The 12,074-nt window shown below is 35.9% G+C and overlaps 1 protein-coding gene across 2 annotated transcripts; it reads right to left on the bottom strand.

Annotated features, from left to right (window-relative positions):
* Positions 1–1,164: 1,164 nt before the first annotated feature.
* LOC110448596 lies at positions 1,165–10,959 on the bottom strand. 2 transcript variants are annotated; one of them, XM_021494928.1, is made up of 3 exons: positions 10,396–10,959; positions 4,466–4,643; positions 1,165–4,193 (listed from the first exon to the last, which is right to left on the bottom strand). In XM_021494928.1, exons 2-3 carry the CDS (start codon positions 4,631–4,633, stop codon positions 3,312–3,314), a joined length of 1,050 nt encoding a protein of 349 aa, XP_021350603.1. In that variant the 5' UTR covers positions 4,634–4,643; positions 10,396–10,959; the 3' UTR covers positions 1,165–3,311. The 2 variants fall into 2 exon arrangements, with proteins under 2 accessions (XP_021350603.1, XP_021350604.1); XM_021494929.1 differs by lacking the exon at positions 10,396–10,959 and adding an exon at positions 5,421–5,501.
* Positions 10,960–12,074: the final 1,115 nt, after the last annotated feature.

Below are 12,074 nucleotides of genomic sequence, written 5' to 3'. Positions count from 1 at the left end.
TAGGCGTCAAAATATTCCTACAGCATCAAAAGTGAAAAAATGATCGACAATCTTTAAAAAACATAACGCAACCAAATATCAGATAAAAAAAATCGCTATTATGCAAATTAATCCCGCTTAAATCGTCTCTTTATTCGTTCAATACTAAAGAGTGTTCTCTTTACTCATCAATACCAAAAGACACAGACGACTTTCCCTGTCTTTGTTAACTGCCTTCGTGTCTAGCACTTAATGTTTGAATTAGATCATAAAAATCGATGAGGAAGTTAGCACCTGGCTGCGTTCTACAATTTCGCGCGCGTGCGATACTGCGTCCATTATCACAAAAGGTGCGGACAGATTTCGTTGCATGTCATTTGTTTATTTCTGGCCGATGTAGGACTTACGAACAATAGATTCTCTTGATTTCGGCTGACCAGTAAAAATGATGTCGGATTTATTTTATTTTATTCTTTGATATAAAAATAATCGTATTGTGCCCCTATTAGTTATGCACGACGGGAGATTGGCGAGCACATGCTATTCACGTGATTTGATTCTGGTATACCGTGCCACCTGCGGTCGACACATCGACAAAGGGCTGCACATGCTAATTATGACGGGCAGATGTAGGAAATATCGATCACCACAGCCAGCAAAATATCAATAATGCAATAAATATCTTAATCGTCATAAAAATCTCCAAATGTTGACAAAATTTTCAAAAACATGTTAAACGCGGGGTAATTAATTGAGGAAATGTCGCCGAAATCTATTTCTCGAAAATACATTATAGTACAACTTTCGCTACAATGCATCCAAATACTAAATTTATACCTTCGCTATTTCAGAATATGGTGTCTTCTTGATAATTCCTGACAAAAAAAGGTCATTATAAAAAAACCAATTTGAAAAGTTGTTCATTTAGGATCTTAGATTCACGATCAACATCTCTATCGTAGTCATGTGCACGCTTTCACATCTCACTAATAACTTTATTCTCAAACATGAAAAGAACATATGACTGGCTCGAAGGTCAGACGTCTTTAATCTGATTACTTAATTATATAAATGCCATCATAAACTAAAACAGATATCCATTTACATACATCTTTTAAGACATTTTGAGAATATTATCTATACAAAACCCAAATGTATGCACATGTTATACGCATATGATTTTTTTTTTTTTATCAGTAAGAAAATATTCATCCAAATATCTGACTTTAAACTTTACCTGTAAAATGAATGAACGAAGACACTGATTAATAATCTAAGTTATTTTCATTAGACTAGTGACTAATGACTTCTACTAGCGACATACCAACATGTAGATTGTACGAAAAATACCAACATACCTACAAACCATGGGCAGTTACCTCTCTTGAAGGGGGTTTACTTAAACACAAAGAAGGATAACTCTCACTCATTTTGCAGCAACTATATATTTTATTTTATCACAGATGATATACAAGCGTGCCACTTCTGATTAGTTGCACGAAATATGCAAATTTCTTCTCGTTTTGACATAATTTGACAACGTATAGCATGCACAATGACACTTACCTTTTATAAATGTATAAATACTCATGCATATGAGGGTTTATCTGACACAAGGAAGATATATCAAAATATGCCTTCTAGTAACGTTTCGTTTACTCGTGAACAAACATTGAATAAGAAAAAAAACCCGCATGAAAACCAACCTTAAGGGTAAACTCTATCCTGCAAGGTATCATCGTGATACGTCAGGTTGAGACGTTTCAGAATATCTGGTCAAACTTTGAAACTCTTCAATCAGCAATTTAAATACCATGCGCACTCCCCCTCAACCCTGGCTTTCAAAAATACCTTGAATACCTTCACTGAAATGTTCCCGCATTGGCAAACCAGACCAAAATGGAATTGACCAATGGGTGTCCACAACATCATGGTGTATTCGTTATATAACAGGACAAATAATGTTACTCTATTAACTCATTCACCCAGGAAGACACATTTTAACTCCTCTAATTCAAATGTTGGAACAGTTCATTTTGAAATTTCAGGGTTAAATGAGATTATGATGTTAATAGTCTGAACAAACACGTAAGCTAAGATGTCTAACTTGCACTGACGTGCAATATTTAGAAACAATAAAGAAGTGGCTGCGTATAACATGTTATCTTGTTATACAGGCTCAATTAACTTGAGATAAGTGAAAGGTGGACTCTACTCGAGTGGCTCTTAGCATAAGTGGTTGGTTTAATAGAGGTTGTATCTCAAGCAGATTTCATTGACCATGTGTTATTGTGTGACTTTAAATTGTCATAAATTACTTGAAACAAATTTGATTAATTTTTATATAAGGACTAGATACTATCCTGTGAAAAAGACAACACACAGAAATCAGCATACGTTACCTAATTCTACGATACACTTCAACGCATCTCAGCCTTCTCGAAAGGAGATTTCGTTATGTCGATATTACTACCAATGCTCAGCAGGCGACAAAGCTAGAGATGTCAGGATACTGGTACCTATTCTTTAGCTTCCGTAAAACCATGAAGTAAAAACAAGCTGATCAATGGTGCGAAAAAAGCTTTAGGATAGTAATAGCCAAACGTCACCATTGGGATCAATGTTTGCAAGGCATATTTCGAAAGTTACTGCAAATTAAAGGTTAACGTTTTCTTGTGTGCACTACTGAAACCTATTCATACCTTAACATTGTATAAAATTATCTAACGGACATGCTGACCACCTTGCATGCTACGGGTATCCCTTTGCAAAATATTACTTACATTTTAAACGATTTTTTTTGTGAAGCGAACCTTATATGGCCCTTGGTGTCAGGTTCGATGTATATATGAAAGCCTTGCTACATGACTTCTGAGACATATTTTGTGAACACCAAGTATCGGCACAGACCAACCATACGAGTATTTTCAATGTACTGTAAACTACGATGTTTCCAGAAAATACTTATTTCGCGATTTTGCTGCTTCAAACAATACTACTCCCGTGGATTGGACTCTATGATGTGAACAATAATAAGGTTAAAACTCTTCTTTAAATCCAGCAAATACTAATAAGTATTGAATCTTAAATCTTATAGTCAGTTACAGTACAAAGGAAGGGATGATGGAAAAAAACGGAAACGTTCTGAAAAATGCAGTACATCCATACAGACAGTATTCGTCAATTCAGCACCATTAGAAACACAATTCATCTAGTTTGTATATCAAAATATGACATAATCAGATGTATAATGTTCCTGTTAGTGATGTTTCTTGCATATAATTATTTGGCACATTTTGTTTTGTTTTCATGATCGGTAAAAGGTTCATAAATCATGGATCTTTATTTGCATAGTACGTCATTAAGCACGTGACTATGGCTACCAACAGAATGCAAATACGGTGGTACCACGTGGGAACATGTGAAGTGTGTCCGCTGAAGAAACACTCGCACACACACGTAGATCCGACACATGCGTGACATACGCATGGTTGGATTCTACTGTTCTGAAATCTTCTTCGGAACTCCTCGAAGTCTTTATACACAATCACGCCTTTCTCTGTTGCCTGAGCAAAAGACTGTGTCACAAGAGGACCGCCTTGTTGTGTTGGACGTGAATTCCAGGTGTCTCCAAATGTGAGGCCTTCTGGTGGAGGGGGAGGAATGGTCATAGAGTTTGAAGTTTTCATGTTTTTACCTGTGATGAGAGAAAGACCCTCTTGTATGTCGGTGTGGCCGATAGCAATATCAGCACATCCGTAGAACTGTTCTTGGTTTCCACATCCAAGACATTGTTCCCCGGTGTTCGAGTCTCTCCCCCAGCTATTTCCGGCGTTGTATTTCCATTGGAGTAAGCAGTCCCGACACCGGACGCCACTTGGCAGACGAACCTGCAACTCGAGTTTCTGGTGGCCGTTCTTGTTGGGCACGGGGTATTTAGTTCCCCGGATGTCAGGGTTCACGACCTCAAGCACATACTGGTCAAGGCAATCCTGTGTGACCTTCTTCCGCGGGTCGTCGTTAGCACACAATTTGAACTCGAAGTAGCCTTTGTGATTGGCTGTCAATTCTATCCTGATTGTCATCACCTGCCCAGACTTGAAAGTCCGCGCTATTATACCATTTGCATATTTCCCGCCAGCCTCGTTTTCGTGAACACCTGCCCAGTTATCACCACATAACCCACATTTCCCGCCATTTTGTTCGTATTGAACCTGAAAACAAATAATTATGAAAGTTACTGAAAAGGTTAACATGTCTCTTCATTTTTGTGTGTGTTATTATTTCACTCTCATAATATTCACTAGGTTTTTTAATGAACACATTCTTTGTTGACTGCGAATATAGCGAAATTAAAATCCCTGCGAGTTATATCAACATCAAGTACACAGTATAAATTTCGGATATTGCTGCGACGCTTCCTTTTTTATATTTCTATGTTTTAAACCTAAGCCAACCAACCAAGTAAATATTGTTGTTGTTTTACCTGAAGTCCACCGCAATAGAGCTGATTGTCGTTATAGTTTGGCGGATTGCTGAAGCCGTATCGCCACATGGTGGAACGGGACGGTGGATCGATCAGCCGACCATGACCGTACACCGAGTCTAGTGCGCATGACAGGAGGATGTTAAAAACCAGGATTTTCAAACGCATCTTTCCGGGTCTATAAGAATAGAAAATCTCTTAAATATATCAACATGATTATAGCACTACCAAGACAAAGCAAATGCACAAAATATAGTTCGCCATCATCCACAAACTCATAGCAAGCTGTAATACCGTGTTAATCACCTGAGGTCGATCTCCTTTTTGATTTACAATATCATAGGTTCCCTGAAACTTTGACGTAATTTATTTTCACGATAAGGACCCTTATCTGAAAATTTCATGGTTCAATTTTTTTCTTTTTATAGTTTCAAATACATATTATTCGGTATACTTACAATGTGTGCAGTTTTTACTTTTTTTAGCATAGAATATAGCCATCTGAAGACCATTTTGAAAATTACGAACAAATCAACCACCATTCTTTGAAAAACTTCAGTCTCGTAGCTACAATACTGTCCTGTAGGTAGGATTTCAGTAATGTGGCCTACTTTTATGTTATATACAGGTTCATCATGGTCCGAACATTATAATTGAGAACCAATTTTATAAAAAAAAAAAAAAAAACACGGAATAGTTGACCAGCTTACATATAAGATGTACATTGGTGTAGGGTTCAAAACATCATAAAACTCGTATTAGAGAAAAACAAGTAACAAGAAATCACATTAAAACATTGCGGCTGGATGATATGATTGTATATATGTATTAGATTAATAATAAAATTGTATTAAAAAGTATTTGTAGGATCTTTTTACAGATCTGCTCAATTCGGGAACAAATATATTCCACATTTCAATTTTCAATAGAAGCAATTTATGAAAAATAATCTCACCGTTAATTTGCTACAAATTCCAATGAATATCCCACATCGGGGTTTTGTACGTACGTTGATCTATTAACGAGTGGAGTACATATTATAAACTGACCCTGAATTGACCACTAGCCGTGTATCGGCAGTTGTGAATAAATGATTGACAGTAAGCCAATCGTTAAATGACAGGATAGGCGTCCATGGGTCAAGGATACAGCTCAAGTGCACACCAAAATTACTTTATTTTATCCCCAGTTACATACGTGCTATACTACACGGGACATATTAATCCAGAACATGACATTTTTCGTCATTCATATATACTATAAAACCCATTTAATATTGTAATTAGTTAACATTTGGCCATCAAGTTTTGAACATAAACATAAATAAAATACTGGTCAAGATGAAATTTTCGCGGTGTAGAAACCTTCAGGTTTCTTTTGCGTAGAGTAAATAAGCGCGAAATATCCACACGTGACCGTTTATTAATATATTATAAAGATAATAGATATATATAGAATATATAGATTTTAAAACCACTGCCAGTGAAAATATTCACACACCGCAAAAACCTCTTTAACGGTGTTCTGTTTTATTTGAGTATAATTTTATGAGACTTATTGCCATTACCTGTTATTTTGGCGTTATAAATGGGGTTGGGAGATTTTCATCTTAGTAACATCTTAGAAACAATTGCAAAAGAGGACCTTAAAATACGTTGACGGAAAGTGAGATTGAAAATGAAACGAGGGGAGATTTATCGATTTTTCCTATTAATATGACAGTTTGCAAAAAATCGAATTCATAACATCAATAGATTTTGCTCATAAAGGACTTTTAAAAATGGTCAATCCCGTTTCATAAATACATCTCCAATACACAGTTAGCATAATATCAAGCATAGCGTTGTATTTTCTCTTTCATGTTAATTAAAAGGAGCTTCATTACTATTGTTACTATCGCCAAATTCTGCCATTTTGCAATTCATTCGAGTCATTTGGTATCACTATTGAAACAAGGATATAAGAGTGAGAATGTAAAAACCAACGTTAGCCAAAACTATCAAGACGAAGACAGACTGAAAACATATCACCCAATATACATAGGTTACTTCGAGATTTTCATATCAATTCATCTTAACTCTGACATTTATCCTTGAAAGTTTAAATATGAAGTTGATAATTCAAACAGACACATGGTATGTTAAGCCTGGCTTTACCGTGAAGCCATGTTTACGGTAGATGTGGACGCCAATTTTATTATGTAATGCTGTCAAAATTTTAAGCAAAACCACTCATAAACACACGACAGATTTCATCTTTATTCATATGACTAACGTTGCGTGAAGAAAAGCTTCAATTGCGTTTAAATTAATCGTCACGTGACATTGCTCCGTTACCACAATCTAGATACAATATCACATAATGACGAAAATAAAAGTCAAAACTGTGGTCACCAAAACCAAATAACGTCATATTCTGATATTATTATTGCGAGATATGGAAGAGACAGGGTTGTGACAAATGTGCTAAATGTTTGGTTGTACTAAGGGTTAGTGTTGGTTGAAGAACAGGATAGCGTGTATCTTGTACAAGCTGGCTTTAACGTGGGTAAGTTTTACCAACCTTAGCTGAAGCCAGCTGGTGCAAGTAATAAAAACATATTTGTACTAAGGGTTAGGTTTATTTTCTTTCTGGGTTATTGCGTCATCGCAAAATCTTGTAAAGACGGTTTTGCTACTAGAGGACAACTTTAGATTGTCATTTCACAGAAATATGGTTTCCTGAACATGGTACCGTAACATGACACCCCAGTGATCATAATACTAGTATTCTGACAAAGTGGTCACCCAAGTTGCCAAAGTAAACATTGCCGGTAAAATACAGTACGTAGGAGAAAAATACAGCAGGTCAAGTCAGGTGAAGAAGAAGTTAGCGTGTTATTAACACAGACTGATTGTGCCTTTTTTGTTTTGGGTTTAACGTCCTCCCAACAGCCAATGTCATTTGAAGACGGTTGGTTGTGACATGGTTGTGATAAAAAAAATCAACAATACAAGAAAGTTTGGTACTTAAAACACAAACAGATGATGGACGATTTATGTGCGTCACATGAGGCGACCGCGGACAAGGTTATTTTCGTTAAAACAATTAATCATTGCAAAAACAATGCAAGACAGCTTAATTGTATCGTGTTAGTAATTAAGATGAGAAGGGAGAGATCCCTCTGATATCGCGGACTTAACCCGAGAATTTGCCCGGTTGTACATATTATTGTTACAATAATTAATTAAAATTTGAGAAGCACCAATTTACAACAAAAAACAAACAAAAAAACTTCCTATTGTGAATTTTTACGTAGATAATATTTCCATGTCATGAATCAAACTCGTCATTTTATTTGGTCATTTGGCAATGCTAAATCCAATTTGATCTAAATATAAAGAACAAAATACATTTTTAAAACATTGATGATTATGACGTCAGAATAGACATTTGGAAACCTCCACAAGTCAGTCTAGCTATCCGCAGATGTCATTATATTTTAATGACGTAATATTTGATACAGTCATATTTACTAAAATCATGGTTTATTAGATAATAAATGTCGTTCTAGTAATGAATTCCAATAGATTTTAAAACTAACGAAATAGAACATTTCGGATTTTTCCCGGTTTGTAATGTTTATTGGTGTGAATTTATTGTTTATTCGAAGATTTGCGGTTTGAAGTCGCATATGATAGGGCCACTTTAGCATACCATATCCCCGAAATATCTTAAACTGGACATTGTAGCGTGGCACTCTAAAATTGCCAAGTAAGCCGAAGACGCTAAAGAAAGCCCCCGATTACGCAGGCGTCCACATTAGTCGCCTCCTACGATCATGCAGTGGGATACACCTGCACGGGCGTTTTGTTGGATATGAGGATCCTGTTTGATTACACATGTGTACACATATAGTACACCAGTCCAACACGTCTCTCTACTTTAGACGGGAGTGTTAGATGACTGTGTTGCTATAAATCAAACATCACCTCAGCCTGTCCACACATCAGACATTACTAATCGTGCATTATATATGAATATATATATATATATACATCTACACACTTACCCACCATGCGATATAGCACGTGTTAATCTCTATTAACAACACCTATACGTAGTCAACTGGTGTGCACTTTCAATAGTACCATGATTTACATTTCTTTTGCCTTTATCGTTAATGATTTATTGGGTGAAAAAACTAAATTATATTTCCCTTGTTTATTATTTAAAGGCAATCACTGAGAGTCGCAAACTTTGGAATAACAAAATTTTTAGCTCTTTATAGTATTATACATCATACTTTACTGGTAAAAAACCGGCAAGCGAAAAAACAAATATTTTCAGTAATTTTGCGTGACGAAACAAAAAGTTATAAAGCCAATTAATATTTCGTTCCGTTATGTAAAAATCCACGTTCCAGTAAAGGTTTGTTTTACAGTGACAATAAAATTATTCATGCAAGTCCGACACTGACACATTAGTGCGGGAATCGGGGTCAATGGTATACATCACAAACATACTCGGTCATAAAATAATCGTAAAACATCATTGTTAAAATCCTATTGATCAATCCACTAACGACATCACGACTTGAAAAGGTACCGTACAGTTATGGCGTGTCGAACGTAGCAAAACCGAAATATGTATTTTAATCCAATGAATAACATTTGAATTCAACATTTTACATATAGATTTAAAAATACATATTTGAATTTAAAAAGATATTTCGACAGTGTTTTTAACTCAATTTGTGAATGGAAATGTATTTTCTAGATGATTAATTAAATATGGGGGTTTTTTCCGATTAAAATTTATAATTTAGTTCAAAGATGTTCCAAGTTAACCGATTTTTTTAATTCAAATGTTTTGCTTTTTTGAATTCAAATATCAACATTTTTTGTTGTAATCAACCTGTTTTAATCATTTAAACATGCCAAAATAAGTCTACTATTTACACTATTTGTACACTATGAATCGTATTTAAACTAAATTAAAAATGTAGAATTCAATTCAAGTCTACGTCACATAGAATAACGCAATGATATTATATATATATATATATATATTCCATCAACTAATGGGTCAGAGGATGATAATAAATGGCATCGGTAGAACTTTGGATGGGACTGAAAATCAGAGGTCCTGTGTCCCAATAATGTTACAATCTGTGGTAAGGTGTCTTACGCTTTGCGTTCGTTCCAACTATAAGGTTATACAGGGAGCTGAAGTGTCCTGATGCACTTTTTACCTAATGAATAAACATCCCATCATGGTATTCCCTAATAAGTGGCTATCATGTGTCCGGTACTATAAACGTCAGACGAGATCAGTGACAGGCACGCGCTGTCCAACTGGACAATCGAGTTTCTCTGTGTGTATAATTAATATCTATATATGGCCTGAACAATATGCATATAGCCAAACATAACCTTATGTAATACATGTATGACTCAGTCATGGGAATATATTTCGCTAATGGCGTCTTGTATACTGGTGGGTTTAGTTAGGCAGACTTCCCACATAAACCTAGCATGACTTAAAACCAATACCTTGATGAAAAATATGATCTATCGATGTGTACCTAGAAAGTGACATTACTGATCACGAGTAGGACAAATATATCGTGAACTCTTACCTGAAATGTATTAACGTTATTAAGTTATAACTAGATTACATTTACAAATATCTGTATCGGTACAGGTGCTACAAATCCCTTGCTGTACGGGAGAATAAGTATTAGTTTTCCTGTTGAACTGTATAACAAGATGTCTCTATATTCCTGTTTTAATATATATCATACGTCTGTTATCCAGATAAACAGAGACGGTCAAACATATACAAATAATGATAAATCCAACCTCCAATGTTATCCATTACTACAAGACACAATAATCATGAACGACAAGGGATACATGTCGAATAAGAATATTAAGAAGTGTACTTACTTGTATTTCAATCCTGTGTTGTTGACAAACTTATTCTCTTCAATAAATTGAGTCCAAACCAATCCAGTTGATGTCAGGTGACACGAAATGTACCAGTAACGGAAGACGGTGCTTATTAGATAGGATGTCTCCTCGTCCTGTACCACTATATGACACTGCGTTTATCAGGATGTGATTCACATTTAAACTTCAGATTCATGGCCCACGCGTCATATAGGTAAAGTCCTGTTGTGTTTATAGTAGGACAGCACTAACACCTAACGTTTCCATGTCAGTTTTGTCGGTGTTACGGCCACTTGGATCATTTCAAACACAAAAAGTGTCCATGGCCTTGCGATACGTTACAAGGCAGTCCGTCCAAAGGTTAAATCAGTTTAAAAATATGTATCTAATATAAAACACATTCTTCTAGTTTACGGAATGAAGCAAGAACATCACCTTGACCATGCGTTGTAAATATTTGACCACTAGCATTTCAATACCATTTGATGGCGTCATTGTCCTTACTTCGGGATGGACATGCGGTAGTACGGTTGAGCGAATGTTGATGGATCGCTGGACTGTGACCGCCGGCTAGTTATTACACGTATATAAAGTGTTGGGCCCGAGCCGTTCGTAGGTTACATGTATAACATTAGCCGAACATGACCCAGCCTTACCTTACAGATGAACCAGATAAATGTAAAAGGTGCCAGAATAGGAACCAGCCTTACTTAATTACTGTTGTATAACAAATGTAAAAGGTGCCAGAATAGGACCCAGTCTTACCATACTGATGTGCTAGACAGATGTAAAAGGAGCCAGAATAGGACCCAGTCTTACCATACTGATGTTATTGATATATGTAAAAGGTGCCAGAATAAGACCCAGTCTTACCATACTGATGTGCTAGACAGATGTAAAAGGTGCTTAAATAGGACCCAGCCTTACCTAATGACTGATGTGCTAGACAGATGTAAAATATGCCTAAATAGGACCCAGCCTTACCTTATTACTGATGTGCTAGACAGATGTAAAAGGTGCCAGAATAGGACCCAGTCTTACCATACTGATGTTACAGATATATGTAAAAGGTGCCAGAATAGGACCCAGTCTTACCATACTGATGTGCTAGACAGATGTAAAAGGTGCTTAAATAGGACCCAGCCTTACCTAATGACTGATGTGCTAGACAGATGTAAAAGGTGCCTAAATAGGACCCAGCCCTACCTAATGACTGATGTGCTAGACAGATGTAAAAGGTGTCAGATGTAATAGACAGATGTAAAAGGTGCCAAAACAGGAACTTAGAAATATTTCAAATGTTTTAGAACAATCAAGAATTTTTGAAAACATGGGAGAAAAGAGGAAATCCTTTGAAAACAAGAAGAAGCAACTCCCTGAAATAGTGCCAGTAAATGACCCAGCCTTATCTAAATACTTATTTAGATTGTACTAGATAAACGTTTATTAACCTGAACATTTTAAAATGTGCCAATACTTAAATAATCGATACTGGTCATAACGTAAATGATTCTTTAACGTTCTAGTCGTACCTTAATGCATAAGTGTGCTCCTTCACACTAGGTAAATGCAAAATGGTGATACGTACTGGTGCAGTTGTTGTCCCACACCAGATATATGTAAAAGATGGTAAAAAGGTCAAGTCCTACCTTATTGGTTTAATGTGTTTCATAGAA

The sequence above is a fragment of the Mizuhopecten yessoensis genome, unplaced genomic scaffold (genome assembly GCF_002113885.1).
Source record: "Mizuhopecten yessoensis strain PY_sf001 unplaced genomic scaffold, ASM211388v2 scaffold4121, whole genome shotgun sequence".
NCBI classification, from domain to species: Eukaryota; Metazoa; Mollusca; class Bivalvia; order Pectinida; family Pectinidae; genus Mizuhopecten; species Mizuhopecten yessoensis.
This window is presented reverse-complemented; position numbering and strand designations above follow the sequence as displayed.

Excerpts from the sequence above, each read along its gene's own strand:
- LOC110448596 (XM_021494928.1), bottom strand. The coding sequence starts at position 4,633 with ATGCGTTTGAAAATCCTGGTTTTTAACATCCTCCTGTCATGCGCACTA. Across the intron at positions 4,194-4,465 it reads TCTATTGCGGTGGACTTCAG|GTTCAATACGAACAAAATGG; the intron begins GTAAAACAACAA and ends ATTTGTTTTCAG.